This window comes from Ictidomys tridecemlineatus, chromosome X (genome assembly GCF_052094955.1).
Source record: "Ictidomys tridecemlineatus isolate mIctTri1 chromosome X, mIctTri1.hap1, whole genome shotgun sequence".
NCBI classification, from domain to species: Eukaryota; Metazoa; Chordata; class Mammalia; order Rodentia; family Sciuridae; genus Ictidomys; species Ictidomys tridecemlineatus.
In genome coordinates this window covers 34,306,904-34,332,238 of record NC_135493.1, presented here as the reverse complement: position 1 = coordinate 34,332,238, position 25,335 = coordinate 34,306,904, and the positions used below count along the sequence as shown (strand labels likewise).

General features: G+C 33.6%; 1 protein-coding gene across 1 annotated transcript in view; it reads left to right on the top strand.

Moving 5' to 3' along the window:
- The window catches only part of Htr2c (5-hydroxytryptamine receptor 2C), a 226,476-nt gene that overhangs the window by 167,106 nt on the left and 34,035 nt on the right, over positions 1-25,335 (top strand). The window contains exon 5 of the mRNA XM_005323336.4: positions 24,494-24,694. Coding sequence (XP_005323393.1) covers positions 24,494-24,694 — 201 coding nt within the window. The remainder of the gene's footprint in view (positions 1-24,493; positions 24,695-25,335) is intronic.

Below are 25,335 nucleotides of genomic sequence, written 5' to 3'. Positions count from 1 at the left end.
TATACATGTACAGTGTTTTATTAATGATGCTTGAACAAGATTTCGTAATCCTGATCGATAATATCAGCATTAGGTTTGTGTTTATGATGATTTAAACTATGCTATCCTTCCTCCATGAATCTAAAAATAGCAAAGATTTAAAGAAGACTCATTAATGGATTAAAACCAAAATTATGTAACCAAAATGTCTACACCTTATTCCTAGATGTGTCCCTTGTTGCTTGTGCAAGAGGCAAACAATAATCAACACCTATCATGTTTGTTTTTGCTAATTTGGGGCTGTGTCTTTTAAGCAGCAGGATGGAGTCAGGTAATATTCTAAAGAGGTGCTCCTCTTCCATTTATGGTCTAATTTAGCCACATTTCTTTGAAATGTAAGAGGCTATTCTGGCTCCATATCAAACAGGCCACATACCAAGAACAATGGTCTCTGTTACACACTAGAGGAATATTTCTCACAACAAAGAGCTCTTGTGTCTCAGCTAAGAGCCATGGGTGTCAGAATTGTAGAATAATATTACCTCAGAACTAATGATGTTGTTTGCCTTGAATTTTCTTCTTAAGATGAAAGATGCTTTCTAGCTTATAGAGATCCATTTTAATACTTTCATACCAAGATCTTAAGATGTTTATTTGCAATGAGAGAATTATGGTTATTGGTAAGTGGTTGCAAATATCTGGAAGATACAATGAATGCTAGAGATCTGATATGCAAATTGCTGACATTTTTCAAAATTCTAATTCACATAAACCTTAAAAGTTAGATATTGGAAATTCACAGAAAAATTCTTGGATTTGTAAAAAAAAAAAAAAAAAAGAATGTCTGTAAACACAAACTGAAACAACTTAGAACAAATAAAAATGAAAAATAAATTCACACTGTATATTCTACACCTATAACTCCTATGTAGCATGAATTATTTTTTTTTGACAGTTAAAAATGTTACGCCTGGATATGGATATTCCTGGATTCAAGTCCTAATTCCTGCTGCATAATTATATTAATTTAAGCAGGTTTAGGTGTCAGGGGTGTAACTTAGTGGTAGAGCACTTGCCTAACATGCATGAAGCCCTGAGTTCAATCCTCAGCACCACAAAAATAAATATTCTTCTGTAAACCTCACCTTTTTAAAAAACCTATAAACTCCAAAGGAGACAAACCACATTTAGTTATTAATATTAAGCATTACATGTTTAACATAATGATATCATCTCACAAATTTCTCAGGCATGACTATAATTGTTTCTTTCTGTTACCTCTTAAAATAATTAAAGAATTAAATCAATTATTATGCGATCGGGGTTAAATAGGGCTAGTGGCTTTGAAAGAGCACATTGTTCCATAAATGATCTCATTTGAGAAGTTGGCAATAAGTATTTAATCAAGTTAAAGACAATTTTGCCAAGGCCCACAGTGTGTGACTGAAATACCCCTAGTCAGACTGGAAAAAGGTTTGTTCTCATAAATAGAGACAGCACAGAACAGTATAAATTAAAAAAAAAAAAAAAGATGATTGCTGGGATAGGAAGACTAAACGATCAGCAATTGGAGAACAGGAACAATGTGCTTCTGGGACAGAAGAGTAAAATTAGCTTTGTACTTGTCATATATCAGATGATATGGTGTGCATGTAGTAAAATTTCTTTGGAAATTATTTATTTGAAATCCTTGGCCAAATTCTGTTAAGGATATTTGCTTTCTTCGTGTAGTTTCAAACAGGTCTAAGTATAAATCTTGTTATAGATTAATAATGTTGATATAAATTTGCCTGTTAACATAATTTCACTGAGACTATATGAATGATTTAGACATGTCTATATTCCTCAAATAATTGGGAAGATACCTGTGAGTTATAAGCAAGATCTGAGAACTAGAAGAGAACTTAAAACTGCTCAGTTCCCTCGTTTTAGGGATTTGGAAACTAAGGCTCAGTGAGATGAATTGATGAATGACAGAGCTAAATACTGAGCCAGGATTGAAGTCCATTTCCAAGGTCTAACCATTGAAGCTAACTTTTAAAATTAAAAGAACACAAGGCACTTAGGGCTTCCTAATCAGAGTTGACCTTGGTTTTGTCAGGAACTGACAAATTTACAGTGTTTGGGTTTTAATATCAGGAAGCACCTAATTCTTGACTTAGCACATATTTAGGCATAGGATTTCAGTGTCTAAAGCTTTCAGCTGCGTGTGATGATTCTTTAAATGGGAATGTGAACAGAAGAATAACTTAAGGGATTTACAGATGTTTCAGGTCAGTAAATTGTTGCCTACACAAAGAGAAGTGTCAAATAATGCTCATGTTCTTTAGAGCCAATTAAGTGAAAACCCACCTTTTCTATACAAAGTCAGATACGTCATGACATGGGTTATCACATAAAAACACTATTTACCTATATAATGCTGCTGTTGGTCATGGTAAAGACAATGTATTACCTTAGCACTAAAAAACAAAACAAAACAAAACTTTCTCATTCTCTACATTTCTACTTTATATTTCTTTATATTTTGAAATCCTTGGCTCTTAAAACTTAAGAACCATTTTGTTTGAATTAAGTAGATATCTAGCAAAAGAAGTATTTCGATAAAGACATTTATATGATTTTAAGTACCCCATGATGTCAGGCACTCATATAGGTGTGTGTGTGTGTGTGTGTGTGTGTGTGTGTGTGTGTGTATACATATACACATTTAGCTATCATGCACAAGTGACAGAGCGTTGTAAGACATTATTCTTACCCCGGATGTGTACAGAAAGAGATGTTAAGACAAAAACAAGAAACAAAAAAACAACACAATGTAGTCTAGATCAAATGACAAATGTACAATAAGTGTCACGTGAGGTAAGAGAATGAAGGGATGGCTAGAGATTAGTGGTCAGAGAGGATCTTACTGAGACATTAGCCAACTCAAATGACATTTTCTTTCTTTCTTTTTTCGGGGGGGAGGCTACAGGGGATTGAACCCAGGGTACTTTCTTACTGAGCCACATCGCAGCCCCTCCATATATTTTATCTAGATCCAGGGTCCCACTAAGTTGCTGAGGCTGGCTTTGAATTCGCAATCTTCCTGCCTTAGCCTCCCAAACTGCTGGGATTACAGGAGTGCACCACCGCACCTCCCTTCAAATTTTCTTGAGCTCAAAGTTGAAACTAGTGAATTTGAAGGGACAGAAAACTTTTAACTTTAAGTATGCTAATTTCTCCACCAAGATCATATTATATTTCCCATGAGGATGTTGAAATAAGAAGAAAATCATTAAGAAATCATTTGCTTCAAAATGATGTAGTATTAAATTGTATATGGCTACTTTCTATCTTTGCAAAAGTTTCAAAAGCCAAGAAAAACTTCAAAGTGATCAAAAAGAATAAAGTACAGATCTGAAGCCCTTCCACTTTAGTGTATGGATGCTGAAGCAAACTTATATTACCTACTTTTTAGGAGAAAAGTAGGAGGTTTTGGCTTTTCAAATGATTGCCTACACTAGAACACTATTAAATCACTTTTCAGTGATCTGAAGTGGCAAGTAATCTTGTCTTTCACCCCCAGTGTCCTGTGCTAGTGGTCCTTTAATACCTTCAGCTGGTATTTCCAGGGACTTGTGGCCATAAATTTCAGACAGAAAGTAATTCAAAAAGCTATCAAAGTCCTTGTTCTGGTGTCTCCTTTCCCTTCACTTTCTCCTGAGGCAATCCAACTACTTTCATATTTTTTGTTACCATCTGCTAATGACACTCAAATCTGAAATCCAGACCACAAGTTTTTTTCACACTTTGAGCACCTTAACTTCAGATTTTATGCCAAGAAGAAGGCTTATCTGTTTCTGAAAAAGCATGTCAAAGACAAAAGAAGTTGGTCAGTATCCAGGAAACAAGATATAAAGGTTGCGAGTTAGGCATGTAACCAAATCATTTAATCTAAAGGAAACAGTGCAGAAGCTGGGATTCACCATAAATCCAAATTGATTAAATGATATTTTGTCCTGTTGTATTTATCTTAGTGTGTTCCATGGGATATCATGATTGTTTAATTTTATTCCATAGTCATTTTTATTTTTTATTTTTGAATTATTATTATTATTATTATTATTTACAAGGAATTAAACCCAGGGGTGCTTAACTACTGAGCCACATCTCCAGCTCTTTCTATTTTTATTTTTTTTCATTTAGAGACAGGGTCTTGCTAAGTTGTTTAGGGCCTTGCTAAGTTGCTGAGGCTGACTTTGAACTCACAATCCTTCTGCCTCAGCTCCCAGAGTCACTCAGATCACAGGCGTCAGCCACCGCTCCTGGCTCCATAGCAGTTTTTAAAATCTGTTTCTCTTTTGGTTCCTGCTTGCCTGCTCTCATACTTAGTGCCACTGTTGATTCATTATTAGAGTCCTGTATCTGTCTCCACTCTCTTTTCTTCTGTCATTTCCTGTCCTCAATTTCAATTTGGAAGCAAGAATTTCATCCCATCAAAAAAAATTTAGAAAAATTCCTATGCCTCACCACAAAGTGATTAATTTATAGTGATTGTCCAGCTAAAATATAGTTTCTGATTTTTAAAATAAACTTATATAAATATTTTAAATTACATATTAGTGTTAGTCAACTTTCTGTTGCTATGACAAAATACCTGATGGAAATCAATTTTAAAGAAAAAAATACTTACTTTGGTTCATGATTTCAGAGGTTTCAGACCATAGTCGACTGGCTTTTAGGCCAGTGGTGAGAGACCATTATGGTGGGGAGCATGTGGTGGAGCAAAGCTACTCAGCTCAAGGGAGGTGAGAACAGAGAGGAAGGTGTGGGGGCACAACATGTTCTTCAAGGGCACACCCACAATGACCCACTTCTTCCAACAAGGGCCCACCTCCCAAAGGTTGAACCACCTACCAATATTGCCACAGGCTGGGGACAAAGTCTTTTGCACACAGCCTTTGGGGGATACTTCAGATTCAAATATTAACAATCACATAAACTATGAGTCAATAAAGTGGACAAAATATGGCATAATAAATCTAATGAATTTCTCATGTAGGTGTTCTTAGGTAGAATGGCTAAGCCTGTTTTTTGAAGCCTTGGTATTCCTGATGTTCAAAATAGCTGAGCTGGTATGATTTGAGTGGCACTGCAAAAGATACCTTGTCTTCCTATGCCAACCAAAATGTCTCCTTGTAGTCTGTCATTTTTACAACTGCAAATAATAGAAATTTGATTTTAATTTAAAAAGCCTAACTAAAATGTAGATATTAGTAATGAGAGAAAGAGATTTAAAAGTACCCCAAAGATCAATTGTCTTTTCATAATTTCCTGATACACCATGCCATATGTGTTCTAGAAAGTTAACATGTTAATGTTTATAGAATGCTGTGAAGTATTAAGTTTTTGGATATCAAAAGGATCTTTATGGTGATAGTAATATGATATAATGTTCCAAGAGCATACAGATGGCAAAAGTACTTATGGGACACTTGTATCAGGGAAACACTTAAATATTTCCTGTGTTACATGACATTTCTCCCTCCATTTTTCCCGGCAGTATCTGTCATATGGAAAAGACAAGGGTCATGGTAATGTTTCTCCATTTCAGGCACTCATTACAAAAGTTTAATTCATTGAGAAATATATTAGCATATTAAATCTTCAGTTTGTCTATCAAAGCTAAATATCATATCAGTATTTCTCTAAATCCATAGATCAACTAGAAGGTAGAAGAAAAGATATTGCTGGAAGCTACTTCATGGAAAACTTTTGTTATTTTCTGATTAGTTTCTACCTGTACCCAGCATGTGTTTTCATTAGTCTTCCATTAACAAACACCAGCTCATTCTCTCAGCCTTCAGGGTTCTTCTTGGTAAAACAACCATTTCTTCTTAGTGTTCTCTTTTTTCTACTGCACACAGACACAAAATTTGAGACATTTTTCATCCCACAAGCTTCTTTCTTCTCCCCACTCCCCACTTTTTTTTTGTCCTGGGGATTGAACTCAGGGGTGCTTAACCACTGAGCCACATCCCTAGCCCCTCCCCGCCTTTTTAAAAAATTTTATTTAGAGACAGGTCTCACTGAGTTGCTTAGGGCCTCACTAAGTTGCTGAAACTGGCTTTGAATTGTGATCCTCCTGCCCTAGCCTCCTGAGCCTCTGGGATTACAGGCATGTACCACCATGCCTGGCTTCTCCCTTGCTATTCTATGAATGTGTTGTTACTATCTCATTTACTTTTCAGTAGAAATAAAGCATTATCTAGAGTGGTAGCCAGCCAGAATTCTGTGATTTCTTTGTTGGTTATCCCAGTTTTGTTTCCCTGCTCCATGCCTTGTTTATATATTTAGTAAATCTATATTATAGAAACCAGGCTATATCCTATGAAGCCCTCTCTAGTGTCTCAGAGTCAGAATATGTTTAAATAAAATGATGCAAAGGGTATCTTGTTAAACCCCAGTGACCTGGTCGTGAACTGAACTAGTTGATCCTAATTTTCAATCTTTCCCTGAAAGACTGAATACCAATTTACAAATTGAATAATGATGGTGAATAGTTGATATTTTTAAGTAAAAATAGAAATATCAAATAGTATGACAAGTATTTGCATATGTTTACCAGATTGACAAGAGATCCTTAAGCATTTAAGTTTATGATTAATTAGTGATAAAAAACACATTATAGACTTATAAAGTCAAAAAGCAGCTTCATCTAATTAAATTCTTTGTATTCATAGAAAGTCGCACCACCACTTCACAGATGAAAATCTACCAAAAGACACTTATATACACTCAAAATATATTTCACAATCTCCTTTATTAATGCATGAAAGCATTTGAAACTTTGCCCTTGGTGATTAAATACTGTCAGAAACAGGCTCAGGAAATAAGGATTTGGAAATACTTGACGAAATCTTGGTGGAGGTGGTCCATTAATACCTGCATAAATTTCTTCTAAAGTAGGATAAAATAGACGAGCAAAAAATCCTATCCCCATCTGGCAGTCTAGTTCAGTAGATTGAGTCCAAATTCACCAGTCTAAGGCAAAGGTCTACAGTTGAAACTTGGAGTATCTGCACAGTCCAAAGGAACTGGCTGTGATGTCACATCCTGTGTTTTCAATATTGTTGATACTCAGCCTTGAGAGAAGATATAACCCAGGTGAAAATTTGAATGCAGAGGAATCTGGAACTGAGATGAGATATGGAAAGTCAAAAGTAGATACTCTGCTTCCAAGCAGAACAACAAATTATAATTCTGGTCAGCCAAAGATCTCTTTTTGAAGCAAAGAAGTCATGTGGTGAGAAAGCTACTAAGTAGCCTGGCCACAGAAACAGTGTTGGTTGTTGGTAATATACTACTAGGTCTGTCTCTCATTGGTTGAGAGTCTGGGCGGGGCTGATCATGTCAATAATGAAGTGAATTGTGACATCATTACAGTATATAAACACTGATATCTATGGTATTAACTTGTCCAGTGGGAAACATTACATAGGACAAGGGCAGGATGTAACCTCAAGAAATTTACAGTCTACTAGGAGATAGAAACAAAATTACAGCATGCAGATATGCAGAGTAAAATGGAAATACATAGGAATGAGTGATTTAACTATATATATATATATATATATATATATATATATATATATATATAGAGAGAGAGAGAGAGAGAGAGAGAGAGAGAGAGAGAGAGTTAGTTTTAGAAATGGATTCCCAGGTGAAAAACTGTTTCAGCTGGGTCTTTAATCACGAATAAATTTGCCTGTGAGGCAAAATATCAAAGAGATATTTTTACAAGTGTCATTCTGGGTAAAATGGCAAAATGTAAAAGACAAAAGAAGAATACAGCTAGAGATAACACTGGAGTACATTGGAGTATGTTGCAGATTGTAGTAGAGACAAAATTTGAATAATCTCTGATGTCAGAATATCTCAATTCTTTATGGCACATTATGACCTCTTTACTCAAACTTTTTCTTGATAGACTGAAGAAATATCTGTTTAAGAATACTTGTAAACCATCATTAATGTTGTAGTTCTCTAAAAGCTAAGCAACATAATCTAATGAAATCCTATAGAATTATTCTCATAACATTGGTAATAGGGATAGGGACTTTTCCTGTGAAGTCCTGACCTAACACTGTGTTTAAGCTGGGCGTGGTGGCGCATACCTGTAATCCCAGTGGCTTGGGAGGATTGTGATTCAAAGCCATTCTCAGCAAAAGTGAGGCACTAAGCAACTCAGTGAGACCCTGTCTCTAAATAAAATACAAAATAGGGCTGGGGATGTGACTCGGTGATCGAGTGCCCCTGAGTTCAATTTCTCCACAAAAATTTATAAGACATCAGATAGCATTATGAGATTAATAAGAAGTCAAAATGTGACTTAAGACTAATAAGAAAACAGGGTATTAGTAATCAACATCTATAATATTGCTAAGTTATAGATAAAATGACACAATATTAATGAACCTTAAATCATCCTAACCCATACTGGAGCCATGTGTTGTTCAAATTATCAACTCAAAGAAAATCTGTGCCCTTCTATCAAGTTCTACAGAACATATAATATAGAGCATTATATGTGTAATATCTAACATACATAATGTACACATAATCTCATGTAATAAATAATATTCTAATTCATAGGCATTTTTTCTCTGATAAAATAAAGTTTTAACCAACCCATCAGGTTTTTCAAAGAATATCAACTAATAGTTCTCTTTTCTGTGTATCCTTCATTTCTGTTTCTCTTTGCCTGCACTGCCTTATTTCAGTCTATTTGACCATAAGTTTTCATTATGTCTCCTTTCAAAAACCAATGTATCCTGTTTAGAACAGCCAAAGAGATATTTCCTGATGCCTAGAAAGAGATGATGGTACTTCCTGCAATTTGGTACATTTCCTTGATCTTTTCTCCAAGTTCCAGATCACAACTAAGACAGTTCCTTTTGCATTACCTTCAAGTAACAGAGTATATAAAAGTGCTGGAGGCTCTTTAAAATCTCATATATATAGTGTTTCCATATTTTCCTTCCTATTTGTTTTCAAAATCAGCATCTTTATTCTCTATATTAGTAATATGATTCTAGTGTGCAGAATTTTCTACAAATATAGTTTCTAAACTCTGAGATTATAGAAAATTAGGAAACATCAGCAGAAATGACAGACTAAGGACTTCCAAAATTCTATCCTCCATAAAAGCAACAAGAGGACTGAGGATGTATGTAGCTCAGTGGTAGACCACTTATCTAGCATGAGTGAGACCTTGGTTCAATCTCCAGTAACACATGCACACAAAGTAACAATCCAATTTACAAAGATTGTCAAAACCAATCTTTTAAGGACTCTGGAAATTAACTAAAGGCTTGTAATGACCGGAGAGTGTTTAAGAAAAAAGCCCAAATATTGGCAAGGCTATGTATCTCTGTGGTATTTTTAACTTGTCCTATTCCCATTCCTCTTTTCAGGTTTCAGAGTAGCTTTGAAAACCAACCACTCTGCAATCATGGTGAAAACCAGAAGCCTAGCAGCTACGGGGGCGGGGGGGGGGGCAGGGAGAAGGGATTACCATTCCTTTAGAGTCTCATTTCCAGAAAATCATCATTTTTTTGTCTTGTCAAGCAAATTCCCTAGAAGAATTAACATTAATCCTTCCAAAACTCTTCCAAAAAATAAGAGAGAACTCTTCCAAAGTGATTCTATAATGTCAGTATTAATTCTGTTATCAAAACCAAAGATAACAAAAGAAAACCATAGATCAGTACCCCTTCACAATGATACATGCAGAAATCCATAACAATATAATAGCAAACTAAATTTAGCAATTCATAAAAAGGATTAAACATCATGATAATGATGTTATTCCTGAAATGTAATGTTTATTCAGCATGTGAAAATCAATCAATATAATGTGCCATATTAAGAGTAAAGTATTTAGCAAGGCTCTAAGCAACTTAGCAAGACCCTGTTTCAAAATTAAAAATAAAATAAGAAGGGCTGAGGATGTAGTTCAGTGGTTAAGTGCCCCTGGGTTCAGTCCCCTGGTACAAAAGAGAGAGAGAGAGAGAGAGAGAGAGAGAGAGAGAGAGAGAGAGAGAGAGAGAGAGAGAACTATCTGATACACACAAAAATCCAACACCTTTTCATGATAAAAAAAAAAACAAGCTAAAAATACAAGGGAAATTCCTCAATATGATAAAGAGCTTTGTGAAAATTGAAGCTTGTGTCAAGTGAAGGATGCATACATATGGGTTTGTTGTGTTTATTTGAATTAGAAACTCTTGTCTCCTTTTGAAAATACAGTATCTCAGGGCCTAATGCAATAAAACTCCATGAAATTTTCCAATTCTCTATGAAATTTTTTTAGTGGGCTGGGGCAAAATGCTTTTTTTTTTTTTTTTTTGGTACTGGAGATTAAACCCAGAGGCACTCAACCACTGAGCCACATCCCCAGCCCTATTTTGTATTTTATTTATAGACAGAGTCTCACTGAGTTGCTTAGGGTCTCACTGAGTTGCTTAGCACCTCACTTTTGCTGAGGCTGGCTTTGAACCCTCTATCTTCCTAACTTAGCCTCCCAAGCTGCTGGGATTACAAGCATGTGCTGCTGTGTCAGGTGCAAAGTGCTTTTTAAATCCCGTTTTCTTTCCAATAGCAATGTCTTTCAAGAAAGCTAATGGCTATTCTTACTAATTTGCTTATCTCATATAGCTAGAATAGAAACTTTTTTGTATACCTGAATTCTTGTTTCAATCCTCAGCATTAATTCCATCCCTGATAACATCAAGCAAGAGTACTGATCATAAGATTTCATCATCTCCATCAATCCATCATTCAGCTAGGTCTCACCTCTCTTCTTGGCTCTCTAGGTCAGTGGTTGGCTAACTAAATGCAATGGACCAACTCTTTCAGGTTGCCTGCTTTGATAAATACAATTTTATTAGAATACAGCCACACACATTCTTTTGAGGATTGTCTATGATTGCTTTCACCCAATAGCAGTAGGGTTAAGTGGTGCATTACAGAACATACAGCTCAGCAAGACAGAAATCTATACCATTTAGCCTTTTACAGAAAACATTTGCCATTGTCTGGTTTAAGATGAAGTTCTAGAATCTAAACATTTTTGTTTGCTTGTTTCATTTTGTTTTGCTTTTCATTGGGCTTTCTTCTCTCTATATTGCTATTATTGAAAAAAAATGCCCTTCTACTCCATGTATGCTTTCCTTTTGCCTGATTTATTTTTTATCACATAATAATGTTCTCTGTAAAACCATGATAATAAACATATCATTGGCCATCTGAATCATTATTTCCCTCTATCTAGTATATATTAAGAATTAACTTTATTAAATGCATAAATTAAAGTTACATGGATAAAACCCCTCAAACTAGACACCCTCCCCCCCCACAGCATATATAGAAATATTCTATGAAAATGTTATCACTTTCTAGTCCTTTTTAGAAGCTTTGAGGAGTTTCTATATTCTGTTAAAATTTCATAGTCACTTTTAATCTATTTTCATTCTGCAGAATAAACTGTTTCAATAGAGAATAAATTAAAAGAGTAAAAGAGTAGCACATTGGTAAAATTTAAGATGTGTGAATGTTTGCAAATTGAACATGTGAAAAGTAATGAAGAAGCATTGATTTCAACCCATGATACAAAACATAGGAGATCTTGGAAGCATTCATGAATGACTGCAGTTCACTAGGAAATGTATTTCCAAGTCTTCAGTGATTACTGCAAGAAAAAAAACAGAATCACTAACTAGAGAAAAACCATGTGAATAAAGGTTACAAGATAATAAACAGCAGCAAATAAGATAATCTAACTAAGGCTGTAGATGGTGTCTTTGAACTAACAGTACATTGATTGCTGCTTGGCGTGATGGCACACGCCTATAATTCCAGCAGTTTGGGAGGCTGAGGCAGGAGGACCAGGAGTTCAAAGCCAGCTTCAGCAACTCAACAATGCCCTAAGCAACTTAGCGAGACCCTGTCTCTAAATAAAATATAAGAAAAAGCTGAGGATGTGGCTCAGTGGTTGAATGCTCCTTGGTTCAATCCCTGGTACCAAAAAAAATAAAAAACTAAAAAAGCTAGTATCTATAGTATCTATAGCTACTAACTTTGACGTGGATGATTGGTAAATATTAATATATAAATTTAAAATAAATGTCCTAAATATTTAGCTTAAAATTTGCCATAGAAAATAATGTATCCCATCAAATTCCATAGTAAGTTAATTAGTCATAACCAAAGTTAAAAACGTAGGTCTAAAATTTATTTAGAAATCTAATATTTAACAAAAATCTGCATTTTTTTGTATTTATGATGAGGTTTTTAGAGGTTGAATGAATATCTGTAAAAACATTATTCAAAAGAACACTTTACAGTTTAGTCTTCAGTGGGCAGTAGAATGCTAGAGTAGCTACATTACTTATCATTCAAACATTTGGGAAATGTTAATCCCGCTTGTATAGTCTTTATAATTTACTTAGTCTTGAACCAGGAGTGGTGGTGAATTTCCATATCCCAGTGCCTCAGAAGGCTGGGGAGGGAGGATCACAAGTTTGAGACCAGCCTAGGCAATTTAGTAAGACCCTGTCTCAGAATAAAAAAATAAAAAGGCCTGGGGATGTGGTTCAGTGTAAAGTGATTCCAGGTTCAATTTGCAGTAATAACACACACACACACACACACACACACACACACACACACACACTTTCTTTTATTGATCTGAAAATCACTTTACATCAGTGCCATAGTCAAATAGTTTTTTTTTTCTTTTAAAAATAAAATACCAGATTAAGGGTATACTTTATGTAATAAAATTAAACTGATACCAAAACAGGAAAATCTAGAGACAAAATTAAAGCCATAATTTTATTTTATTCCTTGGTCTCTATCATTTCTTTTCCCACGTTACGGAGAGAGTAGGGCCATGTAGTATAAATATAGCTGAAGTGCTCATTAATGTATACTTGGTTAGGCAGAGAGCACCAGGGAAGAATTCATGATTTCTTCTTTGTTTTTATCCCTTTTCCATCATTCAAGATCTGTAAAATTGTTGAATCTTCCATTCAGGTCTAAAGAAAGTATCAACAGGAAATTGGAACTCTTTACCCTTTGCCCATAGGAAAAGGTTTCAGGTCAGCTTGAAAGGAACTAGCCTAATCAGAAATCACACGGAAAGTTTCAGGATGTTGGGCAAATGTCAGAGGAGAAAATCCAAGATGTTTTTCAAAATATATTTGTAAATCATATTGAACCTCTCAGGTGTCAGTTCCTGGTAGAGTTATAGATTCACAAAGTTTTGCAGGTAGAAAAGTTCTCAGGGTTAAGGAGTAATTACATAACGCAGAATTTGCTTAGCTGAAAGGATAGGGCTGATAAAATCTATCCTTAGCTGAGTCTATTTCAGAACGTGGTGGTCACACTGAATAACCATAGAACCTCAGATCTCAGGATGATGTCTCTAGGACTACATTTTTGGCAACTAACTTGAGGTACATGTGAGATGGTTTGTTTCAACTGGGATAGACTAGACGGAAAAAAAAAAAAAAAGTGTGTTCAGCCCATCTAGAGTCTTCCAGCAATAGAAATGCCTCTGCTGTCACCTCTGACACCTCTGTGCATATTATTTAGAGAGGCAAGCAGTCAGGTTGCCCAAATTGGGAGTGGAGCTGGAGAGTATAACCCACGAAATATCTTGGCACCTGCAAGTGTTGGGAGGATATTCTCCTTTTACTTAGATTGGTGAGAAACAATAGTTTTGAGATCTAAGGAAGAGGTGGCTTATTAGATATCAGGCTTCTAGATCATATAGGCTATCAGTAAATCACAGCTAGTTTATCAGGAACAGAAGACAAGTTCGTAAGAAGTCTTTGCAACATCATTCACACAGAAAAGCATCCATCAATGGCAAGTCCTTCAACAGAAACAGCAACTTCACGGTGTGGCAGTTGATCTTCCCATGGGCCGGGAGGTTGAACATCCTGCATAGTGCTGCCAGGAAATCCCTATTTCATACTAAGAGGGGGCCAGCTGGTTGCATATGTAGGATGTCCCATCTCCCGGCCCACTTCGTCGTGACAGATACCAGAAACATCACTCTGCTTCACTGAAGAGCCATAAACTCTACTGGTCAAGGATAAAATGGTCCTGAGCTTCATCAATAGAAAGGCAGTCTGATCAATGTATTTTAATGAAAGGTATAGCACTGAATATTATGACTTTAGATCATAAGAAGCAATAAATATATGTATGAATCTGTAAATTAGGGGCCAGCAGGTCTGCACCGAACCATATTAGCTAGCCAAAGGGATGCCAGAGCTGTCAGTTACCTCTAGCCATACAGAGAATGTGTCCAGAGTTGTGCCTCCTATTCTCTGCACTGTATCATCCTTGGGAGATTAGGAATTAGGGACACAAATTTAGGGTGACCCGAGGCAAAGTAGCTACAGGGAGAGAGAATCAAATTCCTACTTGTAGGAAGAAAGAAAGTTTATAGACCAAAATGTAGAAATAGCAAATAAAAGGAGGCTTGAAGTCATAAGTGGGCTATTTGGGAGCGTAGTCCAGAGAGGACCTGATAATTCTAAATTGGGTAGAACCTAATTTCAGGCAGGAATTAAATTACAAGGGGAGGTGGTGGATATGATTACAAGGCAGAAAGTTAGTGGCATGTCCCCCAATACTTAGGAGATGTAATTCATGTTAGATGCAGACAATAATCAGGTTCAGGGAAACCTGTCAAGGGCAAGGTCATAGGAAATAGCAAGAGTAGGGACTAGCTCTTAAAAACATGGGGGCAGGAGTGAAGTAATAAAGAAAAGTTCAGGCAACTCTTTAATAAGGCCATTTCCAAAGACTCTGAAGTTCTAAAAAGTATTTATCTGCTGTGCCGTCAAATCTGGATTAAGTTTCTAGTCAACTACCCTGGCTTTTGGCATTCTTTAATGGGTGGAAAGTATGCCAATTCTATGCCCGGAAAAAGGCTGACTCAAGTTCAGGAATTTGGAACATTTATTTTCCTTTTAATTTCCTCAGTAGCACTGAAATTTTACTGAATTCTGGGCTTAGTGCATAGTTCAAAAATTTTGTGGTTTCATACCTAAGGATCCCAAAATTTCATGCAAATGTATGGACATGTAAATGTTCTCTTATATTGTGGAATCTATAGAGATATCCCCTCTTTGGCCAGGGATATTGGTCATTTGTGTCCTCTGCCTTTATTTCTTGGTCAATCTATGTTCAGGTTTATCAATTTTGTTGATTTTAGAAAAACATTTAATTTCATTGAACTTTTTCTATTATTGTATTTTCTCAATTTCATTGATTTCTGCTTTTATATTTATTATTTCCTTTCTTCTATTTTTGGCTTTAATTGTCCCTAGTTTGTCTTAGATTTTAATTTGGAAGCTTAGATCGTAGATTTGATTTTTGTTTTGTTTTGTTTGCTCTATAATAACCCATTAATGTTAGAAATTTCCCTTTTACTTTCCACCACACCAAATTTGATATGCATTATTTTCATTTTTTTTTTACTTCAAACAACTTTCTAATTTTATTTGCATCTTCCTTTTTGAAACATGGCTTATTAAGAAGTGTATTGCTTGATTTCCAAATTTTTAAATGTTTTTAAAATATCTTTGTGTTATTGGTTTCAGGCTAATTTTGTTAGAGAACACATATTGTATGATTGCAATCATTTAAATTTCTTAAAGGTTTATTTAATGTTTCAGAATATGATCTTTACTGGTCAATTTTCCATGAGATCTTGAAAAGATTGTATATTTTCCAGTTGTTGCGCATAGTGTTTTATCAATTAGAAAAATTTTGTTGGAAATGTTTTTCAGCTCTCCTATATCATTGATAATTTTTGGTCTTTGTACTTCAATTGCTGAGGGGGGAGTTAATATCTTAAAGTATATTGTGATTGTAATTTTGATTTTCTTTTGTTCTATCACTTTTTGCTTTATGAATTTTGCAGCTTAGTTATTAGGTGCATAAATGTTTGGGACTATTATGTTTCCTTTATGAATTGACATCTTTATGATTATAAAATTGTTACCCATTTTATCTGAAATTTCCTTTTTTGTTATTAATACATTAATTCCAGCATTTTTTGATTAGTATATGCAATATACACCTTTTATATCTTTTTACTATATACCTATCTATATTACTATATTTATATTTGTAGAGTTTTTTATAGATAGCATGTAATTTTGTCAATTCCATCTCATTTTTAATCCAGGATTGCTGTTTCTTTCTTTAAATTGGCATTTTAAACCTGCTTACATTTAATAGAATTGTTGATTTGTTTGGACTCATTTCTACCATTTTAAAATTTATTTTCTATTTATCTCTTCTCTTTTTTATTCCTTTGTTCCCAACTTCTGAATTATGTTTTTTTTTTTTTTATTTAAGTATTCCATTTAATTGATTGCTTGGCTTTTTGACAATATTTTTTGGTAGTAAATGTGCTTTGGATCAGAATATATAATATACACACACATACACACACATACATACACATACCTAATGGTTAATAATTTCTTTATAGCTAATATTTTATCATTTTAAGTAAAATATAAAAAACTTACAATCGTGTTTTCTTACCTTTCTCTGATTTGCCTTAGTTGTAATATAGACTACATCTCCATGCTTTCAGAATCTCATTAGACAATGTTATAATTTTTGCTTCTGACAACCATATGTATTTTAAAGATATAAGAATCCATTATATTTTTGCCATATATGCACCATTACTTTTGATCCCCTACATTTCTAAAGTTTTCAAGTTTTTCTCTAGTATAATTTTCTTCTGCCTATAGAACACCCTTTAACATTTTTCAGAGTAAATCTTCTGGCAATGACTTCTTTAGTTACTCTTCATCTGAGAATTATTTTTCCACACTCATTTGTGATTCTCACTGGATATAGTATTCTAAATTAGAAGTGCCTTTCTTTCAACTTTTTAAAATTATGATTACATTGCCTTCTGGCTTCCATATTTTCTGATAAAAAAGCTGAAGTCATTCAAATCATGGCTTTGCTGTATGTAAAGGGTGATTTTCTCAGGCTGCTTTCAAGTTTTTTTTTTTCCTTATCTCTTGTTTTCACCAATTTTATTATGATGTGTTTATCTACGTATGATTTTTTTTTTTTAGTTTAACCATTTGACTTTTTTTAATTCTTTTTTTTTAAGAGAGAGGAGGGAGAGAGAGAGAAAGAATTTTTTAATATTTATTTTTTAGTTCTCAGCGGACACAACATCTTTGTTGGTATGTGGTGCTGAGGATCGAACCTGGGCCGCACGCATGCCAGGCGAGCGCGCTACCACTTGAGCCACATCCCCAGCCCTTAACCATTTGACTTTTACAGACCTTTTTAACTCTGTTAATTTGTTTTTCACCAAATGTGGCATGCTTTGGACCATTATTTCTTCAAATAGTTTTTCTTTATCAATGTTTTTCCTTTCATATAGAATTTCAATGACACAAATATTAAACATAGATATTATCCTACTGGTCCTTAATATGTACATTTATTTTAAATTTTTTCCTACTGTTGTTCAGATTCAATAATTTATATTGATCTAACTTAAGTTTCCGTCACTCTTATTGTCTCTGTTCTGTTATTAAACTTGTTCAATGATTTTTTTCTTTCAAATATTGTATTTTTTTTTAGCTCTTAAAGTTTTTATTTGATTCTTTTAAATTCTTACTAGTTGGGAACTCCTATCTTTCTATTCATTTCAAAAGAAACTCTCTCTTCCTTCATTAAGCATGGTTATGGTAGATGCTTTGAAAGGTCTTTGACTATAAATTCCAACATTTGGGCCATCTTAACGTTGTTTCTTTCTTTCTTTCTTTTTTAAATTCTCTTTTCCTTTAAATTTTTTGAAATTTTTCTAAAATTCTATGATATTTGAGTAAAATGTAAAAAGTATCCTTGATACTTTCAATATTATGTTTTGAGATCATTGGGTTTTTTTTTTCTTTAATTGATGTGAAATTCACATTCCATAAATTAACCATTACCACTTAGAAGGGTAAAATTTAATGGTACTTAATACACTCACAGAAATGTCCACTCATCACTTCTTTCTATTTCCAGGGTTTTGTTGCTGATGTTGTCGTGTGTGTGTGTGTGTGTGTGTGTGTGTGTGTGTTTATGTGTGTGTGCACGTGTGCTAGGGATCAAGCCTTGGGCCTTGTACATGCCCTGTAAGCACTCTGTTATTGAGCTACCTCCCCAGCCACATGTTCCAAGAAATTTTTATCTCTCCCCCACCAATTCCATATCCATTAAGTAGTTGTTCTATATTATCTCATTCCCCAGCCCTTAGAAAACACTATTCTCTTATCAGTATCTAATAACGTAGTTACTCTGCATGTTTTTATCTTCTTTTGTCTGACTAATTATGAAAGCATCCATGTCTTGAAGGTTTGTTCATGATGCAGCATTTATCAATATTTCATTACCTTTTAAATCTCAGTAATATTCCATTGTGCATATATACCATATTTTGTTTATCTGTTCATGCATTAATGAACATTTGGATTGCTTCTACCTCTTGACTATTGTGACTACTACAGCTATCAATATATTGAACAAATACCTATGAGAGCCTGCTTTTAATTCTTTTGAATATATAGCCAGAAATGGGATTACTGGATTATGTGATAGTTCTATTTTAAATTTTAGGATCCTCCATACTCTTTTCCATAATAGTTGCACCATTTTACAATCCCACCAACACAGGGCAAGTGTCCCAGTTTTTCCAGCCATTGTTAATTTTTAAGAATTTTTGTAATAGTCATCATAATTAGCATGAAGCAATATCTCAATGGCTTTAATTTGCATTTTCTTGATAATTAGTAGTCATCAGAGCTTGTTGTCCACTTGTGTATCATCTTTGGAGAGATATCTATTCAAATCCTTTGCCTGTTTTTCAATCAGGTTTTTAAATTATTTGTTGTTGAGTTGTAGAAATTCTTCATCTATTCTGGATACTAACCCCTTAGATATGACTTATAAAAATTTCTCCAATTTTACAGATTGACTTTTCACTCTGTTAATTGTGTCTTTTGATGTAAAAAGTTTATAGTTTAATGTAGTTGTTTTTATCTATTTTTGTTTTTGTTGCCTATGCTTTTGATGTCATTCCAAGAAATCATTGTAATGAAACTTTTCACCTATGTTTTCTATTTAAGAAAACATGGTCTGGGCTGTTGTCATGGTTCAGTGGTAGCATGCGTGAGGAACTGGGTTCGATCCTCAGCACCACATAAAAATAAAATGAAGATATTGTGTCCAACTAAAATAAACAAATAAATATTAAAAAACAGAAAACATGGTCCTCTATTCCATTCCATTAGGCTGTTTGTTTCTTTTTATGCTAATACCATAGTGTTATGATTACTATAGTTTTATAATATGTTTTAAAATCATGAAGTAATAGTCTTTCAATTTTATTCTATTAGAAGTCTTTTGAGATTGCATATGAAATTTAGGATGATTTTTTTTTTCTATTTTCATAAAAAATGCCATTGGGATTTTGGTAAGGATGGTGTTGAATCTATACATTGCTTTGGACTTATGAATAACAGAAGCTTATTTCTCACAATTCTGGAAGCTTGGAAACCCCATCAGATTTGGCATCTGGTGAAGATCCATTTATGGTTCATACATGGTGATTTCTCACTTGTTCTCATGATGGAAGGAGGAATGGGTTTTTTTCAAGCCTCTTTTATGAGGCCACTAATCCCATTCAAAGAGACTCCATCCTAGTAACCTAATTTCTTCCCAAAGGCCAAGCCTTCATTACCTATTAAAAATCAAAAAATTTCTTCACAATTGTTAACAAAGAATTTTATTAGTAAATTTTATGGTATTAAATCACCCTTGAATTCCTGGAATAACTCTTGTTTTTTCATGATGTATTATTCCTTTGATATTTTACTGGACTCTGTTAATATTTTATTTGGGATTTTGAATCTATATCATTGAATGCTATTTGTCTCTAATGATTTTTAAATGTTTTTGGAGTTTTGATATTTACATTATATTGTTTTATGAAATGCTCTGGGGAACATTTAAATTTTATTATGGTTACTCATTTTTTCATGTATGTTAACTTAAACAAATTAATTATAATTTCTAATTTCCAAGTTCTAGGTTGGTATTACTTCACAATTCTCCCCAAATTACTATACCTTTTAATTATATTGTCAGAATACTGGACTATTCTTTTCTCCAAGGCAAAGATTGTCTTCATTGCTTCATAGAAATAAAATCTTTTATATTTCTTTTAAACAAAAGAAATGAAAGATGAGAGTGTCATTTACTCCATCTTTACTACTTTTTTAAATATTGTTGGATATGTCTGTGATTCTGGAGTTATTAAAAATCATGTACTCTTTGAGTAAATGAGTGAATTAACATATAAAATATGAAATACTATGTGCAATTGTTTCCTCTGAAAATCAGATTTTATTTCATCTAACTATGAATTTACTTGTCCCATGGAAAATGTGCAATAGTCTCTTTGTTATGTAACTCCTTCCAAACTTTCCATACATTCCTTATGTGAAATATACATGAATCACATAAATTCACCCATCATTCCAAGAAGTATGGATTGAATAGTAGAAAAATAAAACAGGCAGTGATTGTTCACCCAATGGAACTTATATTCTAGTGATGATGGCAATAGAATTCTCCCACATAGTAGTAGTGAAGACATACTTATGCATTTAAAGCACAATTGGAAAAGCAATTTTTGCAGGTGAAACATGTTGAGTAGAGTATCAAAATCTTCAACACAATCAACTTTCATGATAGATACAATCTGAGGAAGGTACAAAAAACTATTAACAATAATGAGCATCCACAAAGACATTTGGTCCAAAGAATTTCTGGTGATAGCTTTTCTTTATTGTACTGGTTAAATCCTACTGATTGGTAGTTTGACTTCTGTTATGGTCAAGTAAGCCACTCTTGAATCAACCTTTCAGCAGATAAATAAATAAAACACGAAAACAAACTATCTGATTTACTGGAGAATAACCCAATACAAAATTCTAGAGGGTCTAAACACTTTGAAGAAAGTCATAACACTGATTGAGTTTCCAGCTTCCATGATGTATAATCTAAGTTGAAGACATAGTCTGCAATGATAGGTGGATAAAACTCCAATAAATAATCTTCAGTTTTTATGGTCTAAAGAACCTGAGAAAATAATTTGAGGAAATATCAACACTGAAAGGTGACAGAGTATCCAGGAATGGGTAGAGATAGAGGGACCACAAAATTTTTGTACAGTATTCAAAATATGCATAATTAAAACTTGATTCTTATAAGAAAAAGATATTAATTGTAATCCCCAGGCTAGTTACTAAGGAAAAAACTAAAACATTATACAGGGGAAAAAATAATAAGTGAATCAAGTAATTTCTTATAAAAAGGTCATTTAATCACAAATGAAGGCATTACTGGAGGAAATGATGGTATATATCATATAGAAAATGATGGAAGTAAATCTTTTCTTAACTGTAATTAATTTAAATGTGAAATGTATTAAACTCTAATTAAAAGGCAGAGACTAACAGAATGAGCAAAAATATATTATCCAACTATATACTGCCAATAAGAAACTCAATATCTCAGGACACCTGGATATCGACAGTGAAGAAATGTTCCATGCAAATAGTAACCAAAGGAGAGTTAAATTAATGTCAAAAAAATAGAACTTATATGAAAGTCAAAAGACATTATAAATTCATAAAAAGGTAAAGTCACCAAGAAGACACAAAACCTATAAACATATATGCACCTAACAACAGAGCCCAACAAACACAGGAAGCAAAAAGTAAAAGAATTGAAACAAGAAAAAGAAAACATACCTACAATAATACTTGGAGACATCATACCCTATTTTAAACAATGTATAGACCAACTACACAGATAAATAAAGAGATAGAGGAATTAGAAAACTCTATAAAGGGCCGGGAATGTGGCTCAGTGGTAGAATGCTTGGTTACCATGTATGTATGGGTTCAATCCTCACTACTGAAAACACACACACACACACACACACACACACACACACACACACACCTGTAAAGCAGCTAATTCTAATAGACATAGAGAATAATCCATCTAATAACATATAGAATGTTCTCTGAGATAGACCATATGTTTGGCCACTAAACACATATAAATTAATTAAAATATTATTATTATTCAAAGTATATTCTCCACAATGGAGTAAAACTAGAAATCAGCATTAGAAAGAAAATTGACAAATTTAAACATATGTAGATATTAAACAGCATACTCACTATTAAATGGCCAATGGGTGAAAAAAGAAATCACAAATAAAATTTAAAAATATTTTGAAAAAGAGTGAAATAAAAACTTATCAAAAATTATGGTATGCAGCAAAAACAGTGTTTAGAGGGAAATTTATACTATACATGGCTACATTTATAAAGAAGGGGCTGAGAGTACAGCCCAATGATAGATCATGTTCTTAGTATATGTGAGGCCTTGGTTCTATTCCCAGCACCACAGAAATAAAGAAAAGGATTGGAAAAATAAAGCAGTAAAAGAAAGATCCTAAAGAAGGATATAACATAAATTTATATCCTTAAGATGTAAAATAGAAAAAGAACTAGAATAAAAGAGCAAGCTTCATTCAACTAGAAAAAAAATGATAAAGACAAATAAAATTGAGTATGGGAAAAAATAAACAATATTAAGAATATCAGAAGTTGAGATTCTTTGAAAAGATCAAAAAAGTTGACAAACCTTTTAGCCAGAATGACTAAGAAACAAAAGTGATCACACAAATTATGAAAATAAGAAATGACAATAAGAGCATTCTACTGACCTTCCAGAAATTAGATTAGGAAAAAATATAATGAACAATTGTGCTTCAACAAAGTAAAAACCCAGAAGAAATAGTCTAAAGATAATTATAACAAGTAAAGACTTGAATCAGTTACCAAAACCTCCCAACAGAGAAAAGACAAGATGACTTTGTTGGTGAATTTTACCAAACATTTAAAAAATTAACACCAGTCCTTCTCAAACTACATTTTATGAGACCAACTTTATCTTAATACTCAGGCCAGATAAAGACATCACAAGAAAACCATAGACCAAGATCGTTTATGAATATAGGTGCAAAAATTCTGAACCAAATATAATGAACTCAATTCAGCATGATATTATGCACTATGACCAAGTGGGAATGTAAGAGCAGAGGAAAGTAAACAAGCCATAAAGTCATCTCCATTCCTGCAGAAAAATGTATTTGACAAAATCCATCATTCTTTTATGATGGAAAACAAAAACACTCAACAAACTAGAAATAGGAGAAAACTTCCTCAACATGATAAAAGGGATTAATGAAAATCCACAGCTAATATCATAATGTCATAATCAGTAGTTAAAAAAAAAAAGCTGAAAGAATTCCCTCTAAGACCGGGAATAAAGAGAAGATACTCACTTTCATTATTTCACTGTATTCAGTGTTGTATTGGAAACTGTATCTAGAGCAATTAGGCAAGAAAAGGAAATAAAAGAAGAAAATTGAAAAAGAAGAAATAAAATTATCTATATTTTCAGATAACATGATCTTATATAGGAAAATTAAAAACAAAAACAAACCCACACACCATATATATATATATATATATATATATATATATATATATATCATATATATGAGATCAATTCAGCAAAGTCACAAGAGACACTATTAATACATGAAAATCAAATCTAATTATATACAAGGCAGTAAACAATCCATAAAAAAATGAAGTACTGATGCATGCTACAAAATAGATAAACCTCAAAATCATTATGCTAAGTGAAAGAAACCAGACACAAAAGGTTACAAATTCCAATTATATGAGATATCTAGATTAAGTAAGTTTATAAAAACAGAAAATCATAGAGATTTCCCAGGGCTGGAGGAGGGAAGTAATGAGAGAGGGGCTGACTGGTTAATGGAAAGTGATTTCCTTTTTGAATAATGAAATTTTTGAGAACTAGAGAGAGGTGATGGTTGTACAATATTGTGAATGTACTAAATACCATTGGATTGTACACTTTAAGTGATTCATTTGGGCGGGGCAATAAGCCACGGAGCCTTTTACCACTGATCTACATTCCAACCCTTTTAATTTTTTTATATTTTGAAAGAGACAGGATCTAAGTTACTGAGGCTGGCCTCCCTGAACCTCCTACCTCCAACCTCCCCATTATAGGCAAGCTCCACAGTGTCTGGCAGTTTTATGTTGTATAAAGTTTACAGCAATAAAAATTTATGCAACACTGATAGCATCATCATCATCATCATTATGGAAATTAATGCTTCTGAAATTTCACTTTCTTTAAAAAGCTTAGATTAAGAATAAAATATTAGAGTGCTAAAATTGAAAAGTGGATTTAGTGCAATTTGAATAACATATTTTGTCTTCTCTCTGTTCTCTTTCAGATTATGTCTGGCCACTACCTAGGTATTTGTGCCCCGTCTGGATTTCTTTAGATGTTTTATTTTCTACTGCGTCCATCATGCACCTCTGCGCTATATCGCTGGATCGGTATGTAGCAATACGTAATCCTATTGAGCATAGCCGTTTCAATTCGCGGACTAAGGCCATCATGAAGATTGCTATTGTTTGGGCAATTTCGATAGGTAAATATACTCCTGGCCATTAGAATTGCAACGGCTATGCTCAATACCTTCGGATTATGTACTGTGAACAACGTACAGACGTCGACTGGTAACGTTGTATATGGCCGGGATTGTTAGGAATTATTCTTAACCTATTTATCTGATATTTAGGTTAACAATAATGAAACAAATATGACAAATATGAACATACAGGATATGACAAATATGAACATATAGGTGTAAAGTTTTCATTTATAGTGCTAAGTTAGTTCTTACTTTAGTATGCCACCGAATTCTGCAACACAGATACAAAGACTTATGCATATTTAAAATGCGTTGACCATTACAAAGATTAAAAAAATCTAAATCTTGGAAAAGATACATGTATCCCAGAATATTAGCCTTATTGTTTTAATTCTAATTCCACATCCTTTTCAGTAGAAAATTAATAATATGATCTGGATCTTTATGAAGAAAACAGGTCTGAATGTTTGCTAAATTTGTTAAACCTAAAATATACTATTTCTCCTCAGCTTTAATTGTCTTCTTGAATTCTGGTTATACAGAGAGAGGAGAAAGCTATTGATTTCTTTAAGGATTTGGGGAAAATTTTTATTGGGATGTGGAGAAATTTAAAGAGACAGAAATGGTCATGTTATTGC